This window comes from Sus scrofa, chromosome 2, assembly GCF_054392235.1.
Source record: "Sus scrofa isolate SSC_HxYL_T2T_F1_AM1 chromosome 2, Sscrofa_HxYL_maternal_Yorkshire_Landrace_v2.0, whole genome shotgun sequence".
NCBI lineage: Eukaryota > Metazoa > Chordata > Mammalia > Artiodactyla > Suidae > Sus > Sus scrofa.
The window spans coordinates 150,388,096-150,404,117 of NC_139384.1; the positions used below are offsets into that span (position 1 = coordinate 150,388,096).

General features: G+C 37.4%; 1 protein-coding gene across 6 annotated transcripts in view; it reads left to right on the forward strand.

Annotated features, from left to right (window-relative positions):
* The window catches only part of PKD2L2 (polycystin 2 like 2, transient receptor potential cation channel), a 39,779-nt gene that overhangs the window by 677 nt on the left and 23,080 nt on the right, over positions 1-16,022 (forward strand). For 2 of the 6 annotated variants that reach the window (XM_085014681.1, XM_021084834.2), the window contains exons 2-8: positions 63-164; positions 2,854-2,987; positions 5,032-5,288; positions 8,187-8,408; positions 11,051-11,279; positions 13,160-13,330; positions 13,607-13,788. In XM_085014681.1, coding sequence (XP_084870807.1) covers positions 63-164; positions 2,854-2,987; positions 5,032-5,288; positions 8,187-8,408; positions 11,051-11,279; positions 13,160-13,330; positions 13,607-13,788 — 1,297 coding nt within the window. Of the gene's footprint in view, positions 1-62; positions 165-2,853; positions 2,988-5,031; positions 5,289-8,186; positions 8,409-11,050; positions 12,708-13,159; positions 13,331-13,606; positions 13,789-16,022 lie in introns of all 6 variants that reach the window. The other 4 variants (XM_085014683.1, XM_085014684.1, XM_085014682.1 and 1 more) reach the window with 3 other exon arrangements.

A 16,022-nucleotide genomic window follows, 5' to 3' on the forward strand; every position in this document is an offset into this window, starting at 1 on the left:
TTCCATCCCTGTTATTTACGTACATTATAAAGTAAGGAATATTTTTTATTTATATCTCACAGGAACTCCGAAACCTAAGCTGCAGTACAGAAAGGACGTAGAAATTAGAACCACACTTCAGGAGTTGTTACTCTACTTAATTTTTTTAATAAACTTATGTATATGTAAGTACACAGATTATAGATGAAGATGCTGTTTGAGCTAAACTTATGTGCAGATGAAAAATAAAACAGGGATTTTATAAAACTATAAGCTTTCAGATACTGAAACATCTCAAAAAATAGAGACACGTTTTAGACATTATGTTAAATTCATTTTGATAGACACTATTTCCATTTCTTAAGGGGCAAGACTTTAGGTCACAGATGTAATAAAAAGCTTTCTTAGTCAACGCTGATTGAATTAATTATTTCTTTCTGTTGGCAGTTATATCTTGAATATAATTATTCCCTTGAATTGCCAAGTCTTGATTTCTTTTAGTGAAGTACAGATACATTAGCTTAGCTTTAGTTTCATAGGTCAAACTGCAGGGAGTTCCCGTTGTGGCACAGCGGAAACAAATCCGACTAGGAACCATGAGGTTTCAGGTTTGATCCCAGGCCTTGCTCAGTGGGTTAAGGATCCGGCATTGCTGTGAGTTGTGGTGTAGGTCACAGACGCAGCTCAGATCCTCTGTTGCTGTGGCTGTGGCGTAGGTCAGCAGCTGTAGCTCCAATTCGACCCCTAGCCTGGGAACCCCCATGTGCTGCAGGTGCAGCCCTAAAAAGACCAAAAAAAAAAAAAAAAAAAAAGCTACAAATGAGGCCAAAGAAGTTAGCCTTGGTGTCTGCTTTGTTCTTTTCCCTAGCCTGTTGCAAAATTAATTGTAAAATATCCTAGTTCTGAGTTACAGAAGGCATGCAAATCTTTAGGGAGGATCAGGAAAACACCTCAACTTGCATTCCTCCTATCTATGAGTCAATAGCATTGACTTAATCAGTATTAAAGATACTTTTGTCTTTACAGCCGACAGCATATGGTAGATGTAAACTCAATGGCCAAACATCTCATGTTGCTATAGCATACTTATTGGCCATTGTGTATCAATTAACCAATTGCATATCAGTATTAATCAATAATACGTAAGGGGGAGCTTGAATTAGATCTTGATTAAAATGATAGCTATAGCCAATGTTATAAATTAAGATAGACTGGAGTTCCCATTGTGGCTCAGCAATAATGAACCCAACTAGTATCCATGAGGATGCCAGTTCAATTCCTGGCCTTACTCAGTGGGTTAAGGATTGGGCTTTGCCAAGAGCTGTGGTATGGGTTGCAAATTGCAGCTCGGATCCCGTGTTGCTGTGGCGTAGGACAGCAGCTGAAGCCCCAGTGCAACCCCTAGCCTGGGGACTTCATATGCCATGGGTTTGGCCCTGAAAAGTAAAAAAATACATTAATTAATTAAGATAGATTAGTTTTTAGGGGAGTTCCCGTCGTGGCGCAGTGGTTAACGAATCCGACTAGGAAACATGAGGTTGTGGGTTCGGACCCTGGCCTTGCTCAGTGGGCTAAGGATCCAGCATTGCCGTGAGCTGTAGTGTAGGTTGCAAACGTGGCTTGGATCCCGAGTTGCTGTGGCTCTGGCGTAGGCTGGTGGCTACAGCTCCAATCAACCCCTAGCCTGGGAACCTCCATACACCACGGGAGCAGCCCAAGAAATGGCAAAATGACAAAAAATTAAAATTAAAAAAAAATAGATTAGTTTTTAAATGATTATTATAGAGCACTTGAAAATGGAAAAATATTTTTAAAATCAGCCATCATCCCATTATTCAGGGATTATTTTTAAAAACAACTTTTATAATAAGGTACAATTAAATCTCCAACAGAATTTGTTAATATTTTGGTATATACAGTGAAATAATATGCAACATTAAAGAACAGAACATTAGTATAGGCTCATGTATGCTATGGAATGATGTTTTATTTCTAAAAATAAAGGGCTTCTAGCAAAAAAATAAAGACATATTTAGTCTCTACCCTGCTCTAAAACCCACCCACCCATTCCATTTGAAAGAGTGAGAAAGGATACTGGTCAGTGTTCTTTTTAGTCTTATCATGTGCCAAAACAAAGTTTTAAATGTTCCACATGAATTATCTCACTTCTCATAACAAAACTACGAAGTAGGAGGTATTATCCCTACAGCGGGACTCAAATCATTATCTGTTTGATTTTTAAAGTTCATAGCCTTTAACTACCCACCATATTATGTTGCCTACTCCCAATATTGGGGGAAAAAATCCAACTCGCAGAACAATAAATATCTAATTTTGGTAAAAATAGTTGTTTTCTTTATAAGTTTGTATGCATGTAGAAAAATCTAAAGAATATATGCCATGCTCTAGCAGTGGGACTACAGGAAATTTCTTCCTGTTTTGTATCATTCTATTTTAGTTTTTTATTATTAGTTTTATAATTAGAAAAAATAAAATTGGAGTTCCCATTGTGGCGCAGCAGAAACGAATCTGACTAGGAACCATGAGGTTGCAGATTCAACCCCTGGCCTCGATCAGTTAGTTAAGGATACGGCATTGCCATGAGCTGTGGTGCAGGTCACAGACACGGCTTGGATCTGGCGCTGCTGTAGCTGTGGTGTAGACTGGCAGGTACAGCTCTGATTTCAACCCCTCACCTGGGAACCTCCATATGCTGCAGGTGCGGCCCTAAAAAGCAAAAAAAAAAAAAAAAAAAAAAAAAAAAAATTGAATTGTCTAAACAAAATTGGGAACAAATTTCATTTTTAATCCTGATAAACACTGAGTTTTTATTTTTTTTTAACAGTGAGTTTTTAAACAAATTTTTCTCCTTAGTGACTTTTGGAATGGTAAACCCACATATGTATTACTTAAACAAGGTTATGGCATCTCTATTTTTGGACACATCTGTGCCTGGTGAAGAAAGAACCAACTTTAGGTCTATTCGCAGTATAACTGACTTTTGGAAGGTAAGGTATTATGTGACTGTGGATGAACTAACTTTAGGTATTGCATAAATAACACTTGGCACACAGAGTAGGCACTTGATACATATTGAAGGAATGAGTAAAAATAAATGTCATTTCTTTAACTATTAAAATCAATCAACTCGTGTTTTTTGAGAACCTGTGATTTCCGTGTAATAGAGTTCTTCCAACTAAAAAAAATGATACAGCTAAAAAAAGTATCTTGTGGTGCAGCAGGTTAAGGATCCAACAGTGGCTTGGATTGCTAAAGTGGTGCGGGTTCAGTCCCTGACCCAGGAACTTCTGCATGCCACAGACATGACGGAAAAATAAACTACTTTAAAAAAATAAATAAAATTGGGAGTTCCCGTCATGGCGCAGTGGTTAACGAATCCGACCAGGAACCATGAGGTTGCGGGTTCGATCCCTGGCCTTGCTCAGTGGATTAAGGATCCGGCATTGCCATGAACTGTAGTGTAGGGCACAGACACAGCTCGGATCCCGCATTGCTGTTGCTGTGGTGTAGGCTGGCAGCTGTAGTTCCATTCAACCCCTAGCCTGGGAACCTCCATATGCCTTGGGTGCAGGCCTAAAAAGCTAAAAAAAAATAATAATAAAAATAATAAAAAATAAAAATAAATAAAATTGTATATAGTGAAAATTACTATTAAAAATTCCTTGGAAATGCCCTTTGTAGCTCAGTAGTTAACGAACCCAACTAGAATCCATAGGCTGCGGGTTCAATCCCTGGCCTCACTCAGTGGGATAAGGATCCAGCTTTGCCATGAGCTGTGGTATAGGTCACAGATGTGGCTCAGATCCCACATTGCTGTGGCTATGCAATAGGTTGGCAGCTACAGCTTCGATTCATCCGCTAACATGGGAACTTCCATAAGCTGCAGGTGTGGCCCTAAAAAGCAAGATAGAAAAAAATTATTTAAATTACCCATATATTGAAATAAATGTGATTTTGGTATATATCCCTGAACTGTGTGTGAATGTACACTTTATAATAAAGAGTACATACACAAACTTTTCGTGTTTTTAACTGCAGAAGAGTGTCACTCCTTTAGCTTTAACAGACTTATTTTTTTCTGTTACACTTAACAAAATGATCACATTATGAGGAAAGAACAGTTAAGGGAACAGCAGTTTGAGGTATCCCAAATCCCGAACATTAGGACATACATGGAAGAGGTAGGGAAAGCTTTCCAGAGGTGATCACAATTCAGTTGACTTGTAAAGGATGAATAACAGAAGGACATTCTAGGAAGAATAAATAATATGTACTCCAAGTACTTCATCATATGGAGTTAGGTTTGGCATTACAGGCATATAGAAGATGAGGTGGGAAAGCCTGAACTGGCAGTTGGACAGAGGTATAATCATGAATGCCATGGTAGGAATTTGAAACTTATCAAGGAGACAGTGTCATTTCCTGAGAGTGAGAGAAGTGTGAGGTGAGGCAAACGATTAGAACGACTGGTTTAGGCCAGGGGAAATAGGAATGAATGATAGGAAACCTTCCCTAAGACAAGAAGAGCTCACCTGCTTCTTTTTCATTGTGCCATCTTGAGGTATGTACATGGCCAGTGGCAAATAAGGCAAAGGCAGGAAAGAAAAAGTGAACCCTGGGCTTGGGATCTCTTAGAAGGAGCAGATGGGACAGAGCCAGAAGCAGTCACTACTGCCAGAGTTGGAGGGGAAAGAGGGGGACACATAATTTTGAGGTGAACTCATGAATTATGGCTATGCCCAGTCCTGATGCTCACGTATTGGGGAGAGTTTTCAGTATACCTCTCCGAGAAGGGTTATGGAACTGGGTGAGTTAATACTTGTGCTTAGAGCAGTACATATTAAGTACCCAGTAAATGTTAACCATCTTCAACATCATCATTACCATTAATGGTGACTTGGTTAATAATTTTATACTCATCCTCAACATCATTAACTTTTACCCTCTTATGGATAACAGCATGAGTGTAGATTCTGTTATAAGTTGACATGAAAATATTTTTCCAATAACATCTACCTTTTCTATATGAAGTTTATGGAAGGACCGTTTCTGGAAGGTCTGTACTGGGACTCATGGTACAATAGCAACGATTTGTATGATTTAAAGAACACCAGTCGCATCTACTATGAGAACATACTTTTAGGAGTCCCCAGAGTCCGTCAACTGAAAGTCCGAAACAACACATGCAAGGTCTATTCATCCTTTCAGTCCTTGATGAATGAATGTTATGACAAATATACTTCTAAAAATGAAGATCTGTCTGATTTTGGCCTTAAATCTGACTCTGAGTAAGTAGTGTAAAATTACATTTAACTTTTTCTAGCAGCTTACCATTGTATCTTCAAATAATTGTAAAAATATATCTATTTTCCAAATAATATCCACAGGGGGCTGACAGCTGAGGGGACTCAATAATGGTATCAAAGGAAGACAGTGTTGGAATTCCCATTGTGGCACAGTAGAAATGAATCTAATATCCATGAGGATGCAGGTTCAATCCCTGGCCTCGCTCAGTGGGTCAGGGATCCAGCATTGCTGTGAGCTGTGGTGTAGATCACAGATGCTACACAGATACTGCATTGCTGTGGCTGTGGTGTAGGCTGACAGCTGTAGCTCTGGTCCAACCCCTAGCCTGGGAACTCACATAGGCCGTGAGCGCAGCCCTAAAAAAGAAAAAAAAAAAAAGTGTTTAGAAAAAGAAGACTAAACCTGGTTTCTTGTTTGTTTACCAAAGGATGTAAAGTGGTTTTTTTGTTTGTTTGTTTTCTGACTGTGGCGTATGAAGTGCCAAGTTATATTGGACACAGGGAAAAGCGCCCATTTTTGCTTTAACAATACTCAGGCAGCTTTTCTGGTTCTAGCAAGATGCTCTCAAACACATCCCAAATGCTTCTTAGGATCCATAGGGAGTGTCTTCAGTGTGTCTGCTGCTTTCTCACTCATACTTCAGTGATATCTTCTATTGTTGCCAGTATTTAAAGGGGGCAGTTATGCTTCACAGACGCTGCATCTGATGATGCCTGCCAAAGATATTATGGCCACATTCTCAAAGTGGTTGAGGCTAATGCTACTACAGACTCATGTCTATACTTTATATGGAAAATGTAAAAGCCCAAAGCCACTGACACTACCTCCCCTTAAGGTATCACTGCTGGTATCATTGCTTTTAAGATCCAATGAAAATCACAGAGACAAAGAGCATGTCTTTAAAAATTTGATATTTGTCAAAGCAATGCAAATATTTACAAAGGCCTAAAAGTCAGTTATTTAACTACACATTTTAATTTGATCTCAAGACTAATCTGTTAGGTATTCTATTCTAATATTCCAAATTTTCATGATAACTACAAACAATTTAAATACCAAAATTAACATTATAGATTTGGGGAGTTCCCATAGTGGCACAGCAGAAACAAATCCAACTAGGAACTATGAGGTGGTGGGTTCGATCCCTGGCCTCTCTCAGTGGGTCAAGGATCTGGCATTGCTGTGAGCTGTGGTGAAGGTTGCAGACACGGCTCGGATCTGGCTTTGCTGTGGCTGTGGTGTAGGCCAGCAACTATAGCTCCGATTAGACCCCTGGCCTGGGAACCTCCACCCACCCTCCTTTTTAGGGTACATCCCTAAAAAGACCAAAAAAAAAAAAATTATACATTTGGAATTACAATATGTGTCATTTCTTAGCAACCAAAATAGGAATCAATTTGTGGGGAGTTCCCATCGTGGCTCTGTGGTAACAAATCCAGCTAGTATCCATGAGGATTTGGGTTCAATCCCTGGCCTCGCTCAGTGGGTTAAGGATCCGGTGTTGCTGTGAGAGCCATGAGCTGTGGTGTAGGTTGCAGACATGGTTCAGATCCCACGTTGCTTTGGCTGTTGTGTAGGCCAGCAGCTGCAGCTCCAATTTGACCCCTAACCTGGGAACTTCCATATGCTGTGGGTGCGGCCCTAAAAAGACAAAAAAAAAAAAAAGAATTGATTTGCGTTTGTCTTTCTAAAATGTAACATTCATTAATTGAAAATAGTTTAAGGAGTTCCCATCATGGCACAGCGGAAATGAATCTGACTAGGAACCATGATGGGTGGGTTCGATCCCTGGCCTCGCTCAGTGGGTTAAGGATCTGGTGTTGCTCTGAGCTATGGTGTAGGTTGCAGACCAGGCTTGGATCTGGTGTTGTTGTGGCTTCTAATCCTAGCGAATCCTAGCTGTGGTATAGGCCGGCAGCTGCAGCTCCAATTCAACCCCTAGCCTGGGAACCTCTGTATGCTGCTGGTGCGACCCTAAAAACCAAAAATAAATAAGTAAATAAAAATCAAAAAAATAAAAAAAGTTTAAAAAATTGGAAGTAGGAGAGGGTTGTTTTAACAGATGTTTTTGTTTTAGTTTAATAATCATGTGAAAACACTCAAAAATACAACTACAGCATTTTCATTAAACAAGAGTATTTTTTCTTAGTGATATCACTTTTTTTTTAATGCTGAAAACAAGCATAGTTTTGTAATGGAAAAGTAAGTTTAAGCAGAGCATCTTTGGATAACTGTTCAGATCTATTTTTGGAGACTGAATAGGGACTGAAATGAAGGGTCAAGACTTTATCTTTGTTATCCCATAACTAAGTTAAAAGTAGAATGGAAATAAAATTTAGTTTATAGAGATTTTACTTTGTGTACTTTTATTAAAATAAGGTATTTACATAATAATATAGACAATGTAACAGTTTTTATGCAGGATTTATAAATGGCATATGGACTTTAGAAGGCAGACTGTGAAGCACCTTTTTCCCATACTCAGGTATTTCTGAATAAAGTCGCTTCCTATTCCTGTCCTACTCAAAGACTCAAAATTTCATAAAACAACAGAGACAACATGTTAGGGAAAAAAAATCCATCATTATTTTCTAGATTTCAAGTTCCCTGAGGCAGGAGATGGATTTAAAATTTTTTTCTCAAAGCATATAGTCCAGTGTGTTGCCCACAATAAGCACTAAAAAATGGAAATATATTAAATCTTAATCCTTTTAGCTTAATCCTTAAGTCATTGTCTTGCTTCAAAATTACAATACTTATGAACTTAGTACTGCTTTAAAAAAAAAACTACTACTTTTAAAACAAAGCTTAGCTTAAATTCTTAGATACTTCTCAGTCAGGCTTTCTCATCTCTTCTTTATTCTTTTTATATCTAACAGATGGAAGTATTCCACTCCTAATAGGAGCTCCCCTTGGCACTGGGGATTTGTTGGTATATACCGAAATGGGGGATATATTTTCACTTTATCAAAATCAAAATCTGAAACCCGAAGCAAGTTCATTAACCTTCGACTGAACAGCTGGATCACAAGAAGCACTAGAGTTATTTTTATTGATTTTTCATTATACAATGCTAATGTAAATCTGTTTTGCATTATCAGGTGAGTGATTCAAAACATCTTATTAGTATACTGAATTTAAAGAGCCCTCATTAGAGTTTCCAGTTTGTGTATGTTTGTATTGAGATGAAAATGATAAGCTCCAAAATAAATATAATGCAGTTCTGCCAATAATGAGAGGAGAAAAAGCAACGTCATATTCATTATTTCACCATTTCAAGATATATTCCAGAACTGGAGAATTACATATAATATGTTAGTTTTATATTACTTAAGAATGTATAGTATTATTTCTTGTTATTTTATAGCTGGACAGTTCTAACATTTAGCCCTAATGATTTCTTCCTTTATATCAGATCATTCAATTCTGTTGATTTCCTTTCAGAATGAGCTTCTTTATTAAGTTATTAATTTTTGTTTCACAAATAAACAGTTTGTTTCAAACGATATATAGCAGTAGCCAGCACCCTAGAAATGATTAGAGCCTGTGGTGATTTGCAAAAAAGGCCCCAACTCTTTACACCTTTGCCATGTAAACTTGCAGTGCACTGTCACCCAGGGTAGGGTGCCCTGCCCCAGATCTTATGACTGGGCTCAACCACGTGACTTGCTTTGGTCAGTGGTATGTCAGCAGATATGATACAAGCAGAAGCTTGAAATGTACTTACTTTCTTGTACTTCTGCTATTGCGCGAGAAGGACATGGCTGGGCTAACCTGTTAGAGTCAAGAGAAGGATGAGACATCCTCTCCTGAGAAGGAGGAGAGAGAACCGATGAAAGAGAAAAAATTCTTTCCATAGATCTGATTACCATAGGTCATCTTCCTAATCTGGCCCATGGTATGTGGCTGAGGCCTGGGTTAAGGGACAAACACTGGCAAGGGAAATAGACTGATTGAATCTGCCTGGGGATTGAGTTGGTTTCCTCTAGATGATCTGGGAATAGATGGATGCCTGATATAGTTAGGATTCTATTAGAAAGGAGGAATGGGATAATGACCGCTAGACAGGGCAACAACAGGGTCCACTAAGTCTCAGTGAGCCACTTTTCTCTCATGAGTCTTACATTTTCACTCTGAATGGAATATGGAATTAGAGTTTACTCTGATTAGGGAATTCTGCCTTTGTGCAACAGTGATGGCGAAACGTAACCACAGCCTTTAAAATTTGTAAAAATGAAAACAAATGTATTACCTTCAGCAGCCAGTGGACATTCTATCCTTTCTTTTCTTTCAGGGAATCACGTTCTTACCAACATTAATCACGCTTCCCAATAGCCCTGGTAGGGATAAAGTAAAGAATGCAAATCACTTCTACATTATAAATAAAAATAGAAACATTGGTATAACTGGCTTAAAGTCATATGAAGAACTCCTTGTAATACTAGATCAAATCCATATTTTCTGCTTCTAAGTTTTATAATAATATTCAGTGTTACTTTTTTTCTTTTTTGGCCACTCCTGTAGCATGTGAAAGTTCCCCAACCACAGTTGAACCCATGCCACTGCAGTAACCCGAACCACAGCATTGACAACCCCCTGAGCCACAAAGGAACTCTTCTGTTTTACCTTTTAAAGTGTTCTTTTTTTAAAGAAACTTTAGCAGATTTTGAAACTCTTAGCTGGTAGTATATCTAATCAGCAGTTGTTTGTACACTAAGACCTTATCCACTTATCTTCCTTTTGTACACCTATATGGTAAACTAAATGAATGTACACCCTTTTTCACCTTTTGTTTACTCACCTACACTTGAGATCAAAATACTGTTTCTTTCACTTCACTTAATCTAATATTGCATGCCTGCTATATGCAAGTTGGAAAAAAAAGTCCTATTTTCTATTTGTTAACTAGTTGTTTTGGTCTTGTTTTTGTTTTTTTGGCAGCACCTTAACCCAGTATATGTAAGATTTGCTAATATCTTTAGGCAGGAATAATCACTTCGTGACATTGTGATTGAGATAATGGTTCTTTAAATTATTGCCAATTCTTAATTATCTGCAGTTCTAGGAGAACACTAAAAATTTCAGTGAACTACCTCAAAATCTTTTTATAGTTAGTGTTGGAATTAACCTTTATACTTCTATTTGCATATAGATCTTTGTATCCAACATCCAGTGCCTAAAGTAAACAGAAAACATCTGCTTTAGTAACATGTTATCTTAACATTCAGAAACAAGAAGTATCTCTGTTAAGCTGAAGGGGGAGAGTGTATTTCCATCCTCTGAAATATTCAAGAATTACATACTGGGGGAGTCCTGATGCAGGAACTCAAAGTGTAGCATGTTCTTGAATACAATTTCCTTCTCTTTTGGGCATAAACTAGTATCCCAGTTATGAATGAACAATCAAAACACAGAAGAGAATGAATATCTAGCTAAAATCACATCTTACTTTCTCATTTACACTAGTCTTTGACCACTTGGAACTTTCAGAGTACCAAAAAAAAAAAAAAAAAAGTGGGGGCATTAAGAAAGAAGTACATCCACTAGAAATTTTTTTTTTGTCTTTTTTTGTTGTTGTTGACCACTAGAAATTTTTAATTGAGCCCATAACCCTGAGAAAACACATTTTGTTCAAAATAACTGATTAAAGTATAAAACATCACTGATTAGAAATTTCAGTTGAGTTAGGAACTAAAATATAAATCCTTGAAATGCAGTTACTTTCACATATCTCATTTTACAGATTGGTGGCAGAGTTCCCTGCAACTGGAGGAATACTTACTTCATGGCAGTTTTATTCTGTGAAGCTCCTCAGATATGTTAGCAACTATGATTATTTTATTGCTTCCTGTGAAATCACATTTTGTATTTTTCTTATTGTCTTCACAACACAGGAAATCCAAAAAATGAGAGAATTTAAATCTGCCTATTTCCAAAGTATTTGGAATTGGCTAGAATTACTACTTTTGGTGGTAAGTATATATTCACGTATATGGTTGAAGGGACTAACACCTGAACCCACTAATGAGGGAGGTGTGAAAAGGAGAATCAGAGTTCCCTTCGTGGCGCAGTGGAAACAAATCCAACTAGGAACCATGAGGTTGCAGGTTCGATCCCTGGCCGTGCTCAGTGGGTTAAGGATCCGGTGTTGCTGTGAGAGCCATGAGCTGCGGTTTAGGTCGCAGACGAGGCTCAGATCCCACGTTGCTGGTGTAGGCTGGCGGCTATGGCTCTGATTAGACCCCTAGCCTGGGAACCTTCATATGCCGCGAGTGCGGCCCTAGAAGGACAAAAGACTAAATAAATAAATAAATAAATAAGAGAATCATCTATTCATCTGGGGCTTATTTTAAAAGCTGTACAAAATCTATCATAAAATAAACTGTCATAGTACATACTAATGGTGTCCAAAAGGGAGAAGTCAGATTTTTTTTTTTTTTCTGATTTTGTTCTTGGAAGGACTAACAAACCTGGAGGAATAGGTGATTCCAAAGGTATTTTGATTTAATGGGCACAGTAGGTCTCCCTATCCCAACTCAAAAAGAAGTATTTTCCTTGCATCATAAGTAATGATTCTTTTAGGGCAAGCACTCTTCTATGTCACTCAGACCCGCTGTCCTCTTTACACTGATTTTTGAAAGAATAGGCAAAAGACAAGCCTCGGCAGAATATTGAAGGCAAGACAGGAGGTAAGGTTTGAGCAGCCAGAGGGTAGCTTGTGGACACAGAAGATGCCACCAGGATTGCAGAGATAGTCCCTGAAAGAAACTGCAAAGACTGCCAGTTCTTATTACTGGAAAATACTAAAATAAACCTAGAGGTGTGGGCATGGTAGGACATAATAAGAGCTTGGTTTTAGGAACAGTGAACAACATTCTGGTTTATACAATCTGATCAGTCATTTCTTTATTGGCCCTTAGTTACAGCCAATCCAGTAAGTATGTATTTGTTTATCAAAACCGAGTAAGTCTCTCATAGTCAGAAAGTGTACCTCTATAATATATCCAATCATAGTTAACGTAGGGCATAGCATTAAATGTTTAACTGAGTATTTTAGGGAAGAGAAATCAAAGGAAAATTTTCATGACAGTTATAAAACTGATACCTAAGATAATCTGGTTCTAAAATCCTCTTCTAAAAAAGATTTGTTAAAGAGCTCTAAAACAGTTTAATTTTTTGGAACTGTAAAAAAAAAAATTCTGGTAGCATTATATGGTGAAAAACATTACACTCTCAGGCATCATGTAGTTATATATGGAACAGGAGTTCTTACAGCCTGGTCAGAATTATATAATCGGGAGTTTCTGTCGTGTTGCGGCGGAAATGAATCCAACTAGAAACTGTGAGGTTGTGGGTTTGATCCCTGGCCTTGCTCAGTGGGTTAAGAATCTGGCATTGCTGTGAGCTGTGGTGCAGGTCACCAAGGTGACTTGGATCTGGCATTGCTGTGGCTGTGACGTAGGCTGGCAGCTATAGCTCCAATAGACCCCTAGCCTGGGACCCTCCATATGCCGTGGGTACAGCCCTAAAAAAAAAAAAAACTATATAATCATTTTATATAGTTGTGTTTTATGACTCAAAGACACAAAAAGGCAAATGGGTTAGGATAGCCAGGCAATCAACAGTTTACTTTTTTAAGTCTTTGCTTTTTTTTTTTTTTTTTTTACTATTATGATAACTATGCTGCCTTAAACTTTTTAAAAATTAAGCTTTCATTTATGTAGAAGCCAATGTCTATCTCTCCCTTTTTACTGAGCTTTTAATGAACCTTTTCATGTGTTTCTTCATAGGCTATAGGAGATTTAGAGGTAGGAATAATCTCTAATTTAACCTTCCTTATTTTCCCATTTAGTTGTGTTTTGTGGCCATTGCCTTCAACGTGTACTGTAATATACAAATTTCTCTCTTGCTTGGACAGCTGTTAAAAAATACTGAAAAATATTCAGACTTCTATTTTCTTGCATACTGGCACATTTATTACAACAATATAATTGCCATAACCATCTTCTTTGCATGGATAAAGGTATTTATATTTTATCAAATATAACAGGTTAGATATAAATTTTATTATATAATAAAATAGCTTAAACTATAAATTATGAAAAGAAAGATATCCTTAAATATACAGTAATTTTAAAAGCAATTTGACTTTGTAATGATTGCTGGCAAATCGTCAAACACTCTTGGCTATTGTTAAGCACCTCTTTTAAATTGAAGCAGATTTCTCAGAAATTAACTTAGGCTAAGCAATTGTAATCTTTAATATTCTTCTATTTCAATTAACTTTGTTCTTTTTCAGATATTCAAATTCATAAGCTTTAACAAGACAATGTCTCAGCTGTCATCGACTCTGTCCCGCTGTATGAAAGATATAGTAGGATTTGCCATCATGTTTTTTATAATATTCTTTGCTTACGCCCAGTTGGGATTTCTTGTTTTTGGATCACAGGTTGATGACTTTTCCACTTTTCAAAATTCCATGTAAGCTCTTATTATAAATGTAATTATATTTTCCAGTTTCTAACAAAAAATTATGGAAAGGCCTATGATAAGTATAAACATATGCTTTAATAAGTTAAAATATGATGTGATATTTTCAGTGATGGTTAAGTACGTGTCACACTCAAAGTACAGTTAGGCACTGAAAGACCCAAATGGATGGTGTTATCCATCTTTCCATTGTTAGTTAGAAAAATAATTTTCTCTTTTCACTAGATATGAAAATTTTACCTGTGATAAAAGAAACATGTCTCTGTAGTATTCTTTGGGCAAAAGAAAAATTAAGTGTATTTTTTAGAGAGCTCTAGTTTTAGAATCCTTTTATTGATATTGACCTAACTGTCCTTTGCTGATGTGACAAATCTGAGTTTTAAAAATAATTTTATGCACATAAAGCCATCAACTTATAGAACTAATTAGCTAGAATTCCTAGAAAAGTATTCAGATGTCTTTAAAAGTGAAAAATTTTAGTAAATTTACTTCCCTTTTTGAGTAAAGCAAGTTCTGTCTGTATAAAAACATTATGGTAGGCTAAAATATCAGTTCTCAAATGTGTTCTGTGCAGTCTACACCAACATTGGGGAAAAACAGCTTCATATTTAAGTAAAATTGGGAAATTTTGCATCATTCTTTTGGAAATTTGCAGTGCACGGTAACATACGGCTCTGAGAAAAACTGTAATAACTTTCTTACCTTTAGTTAAGAATTCCCCAAACTTGGAGTTCCCATTGTGGCTCAGTGGTAAGGAACCCGACTAGTATCTGTGAGGGTGGGGATCGATCCCTGGCTTCACTCAGGGGGTTAAGTATCCAATGTTGCCGTGAGTTGTGGTGTAGGTCATGGACATGGCTTGGATCCCACCTTGCTGTTTCTGCGGCTGTGGTATAGATCGGCAGTTGCAGCTCCGATTTGACCCATAGCCTGAGAACTTCCATATGCCATGGGTGTGACCCTAAAAAGCAAAAAAAAAAAAAAATTCCCCAAACCAAATTTGTTGCCACAGCTCTGGCAAAGGTCACAGCTGCAGCTCGGTTTTCCATGGCCAGGGAACTTCCATATGCCATGGGTGAGGCTATTACAAACAAGAAGAATTCCCAAAATTCATTTGTCCATGGCTCTTTTACTCAATTTGGGATAAATTTCAGTCAAAAAAATTTATCACGTTGCCCTCTTTTCATCATCCACATGTAAATAAATACTAATTGTTTGAAATTTAATAAAATTTTTCTGAAACAACCCTTTACTAAATCAATAGTGAAAAGAAGAGTAGACTAGGAACCAAGAGGATATAATTCTACTTTCCAGTTCTGCCACTAGCTTTTTAATTTTCCAGACTTTAATTTCTTTATCTGTAAAAGAATCACTCTCCAAGGTCCTCTCCAACTTAAAATGACCTATAATTTGAGAAGCCTATTTACCTTGTCCCGAGAGAGAAATGTCTGCACTTTCACCAATTTTCGGTCCTTTCCTAGGATCTTAATATAAATATTAATTAGAAAACTAAGTAGTATTGGACATTAAATATAAATGTAGTCATTTACAGAACCTTGGAAATATGTCTTACCTTGGATAATGAGAGGAAATAAAGTATAAGGCACAAAGTAAACAAAAAACTGGAATGGACTGATAAGGAGACTTCTGCTTTTGATAATACCATACTAGGTTATTCAGATCAACCTATTTGCAACTGTTCAAAAAGCTGGATGAAATAGGGAGTTCCTGTTGTGGTGTAGCAGAAGTCAATCCAACTAGTATCCATGAGGATGCAGGTTCATGGCCTCTCTCAGTGAGTCAGGGATCCTGTGTTGCCATAAGCTGTGGCGTAGGTTGCAGACCTGCAGCTCCGATCCCATGCTGCCATGGCTGTGGCATAGGCCGCAAGCTGTAGCTCTGATTCAACCCCTAGCCCAGGAACTTCCATATGCTGCACATGTGGCTCTAAATAAAAGCAAAAAGCTGGATGAAATACAGGAAACATTAAAGAGCTAACAAAAATTGAGTGGGCAAAATCAGGAAGCAAGAACCCAGAGAAGTAAACCCAGCATCTAAAGCTACTTTTGCCCTGAAAGCTTTTTGTAAAGTCAAAAAAGACTTTTAAAATTTAAGTACACGTAACACAAATTTTGCCATCTTGTTTTGAAGTGTAGAGTGATGTAGATTCCTATGTTCAATCTTCACCATCATTCATCTCCAGAAAGCTTTTTACCTTGTAAAAC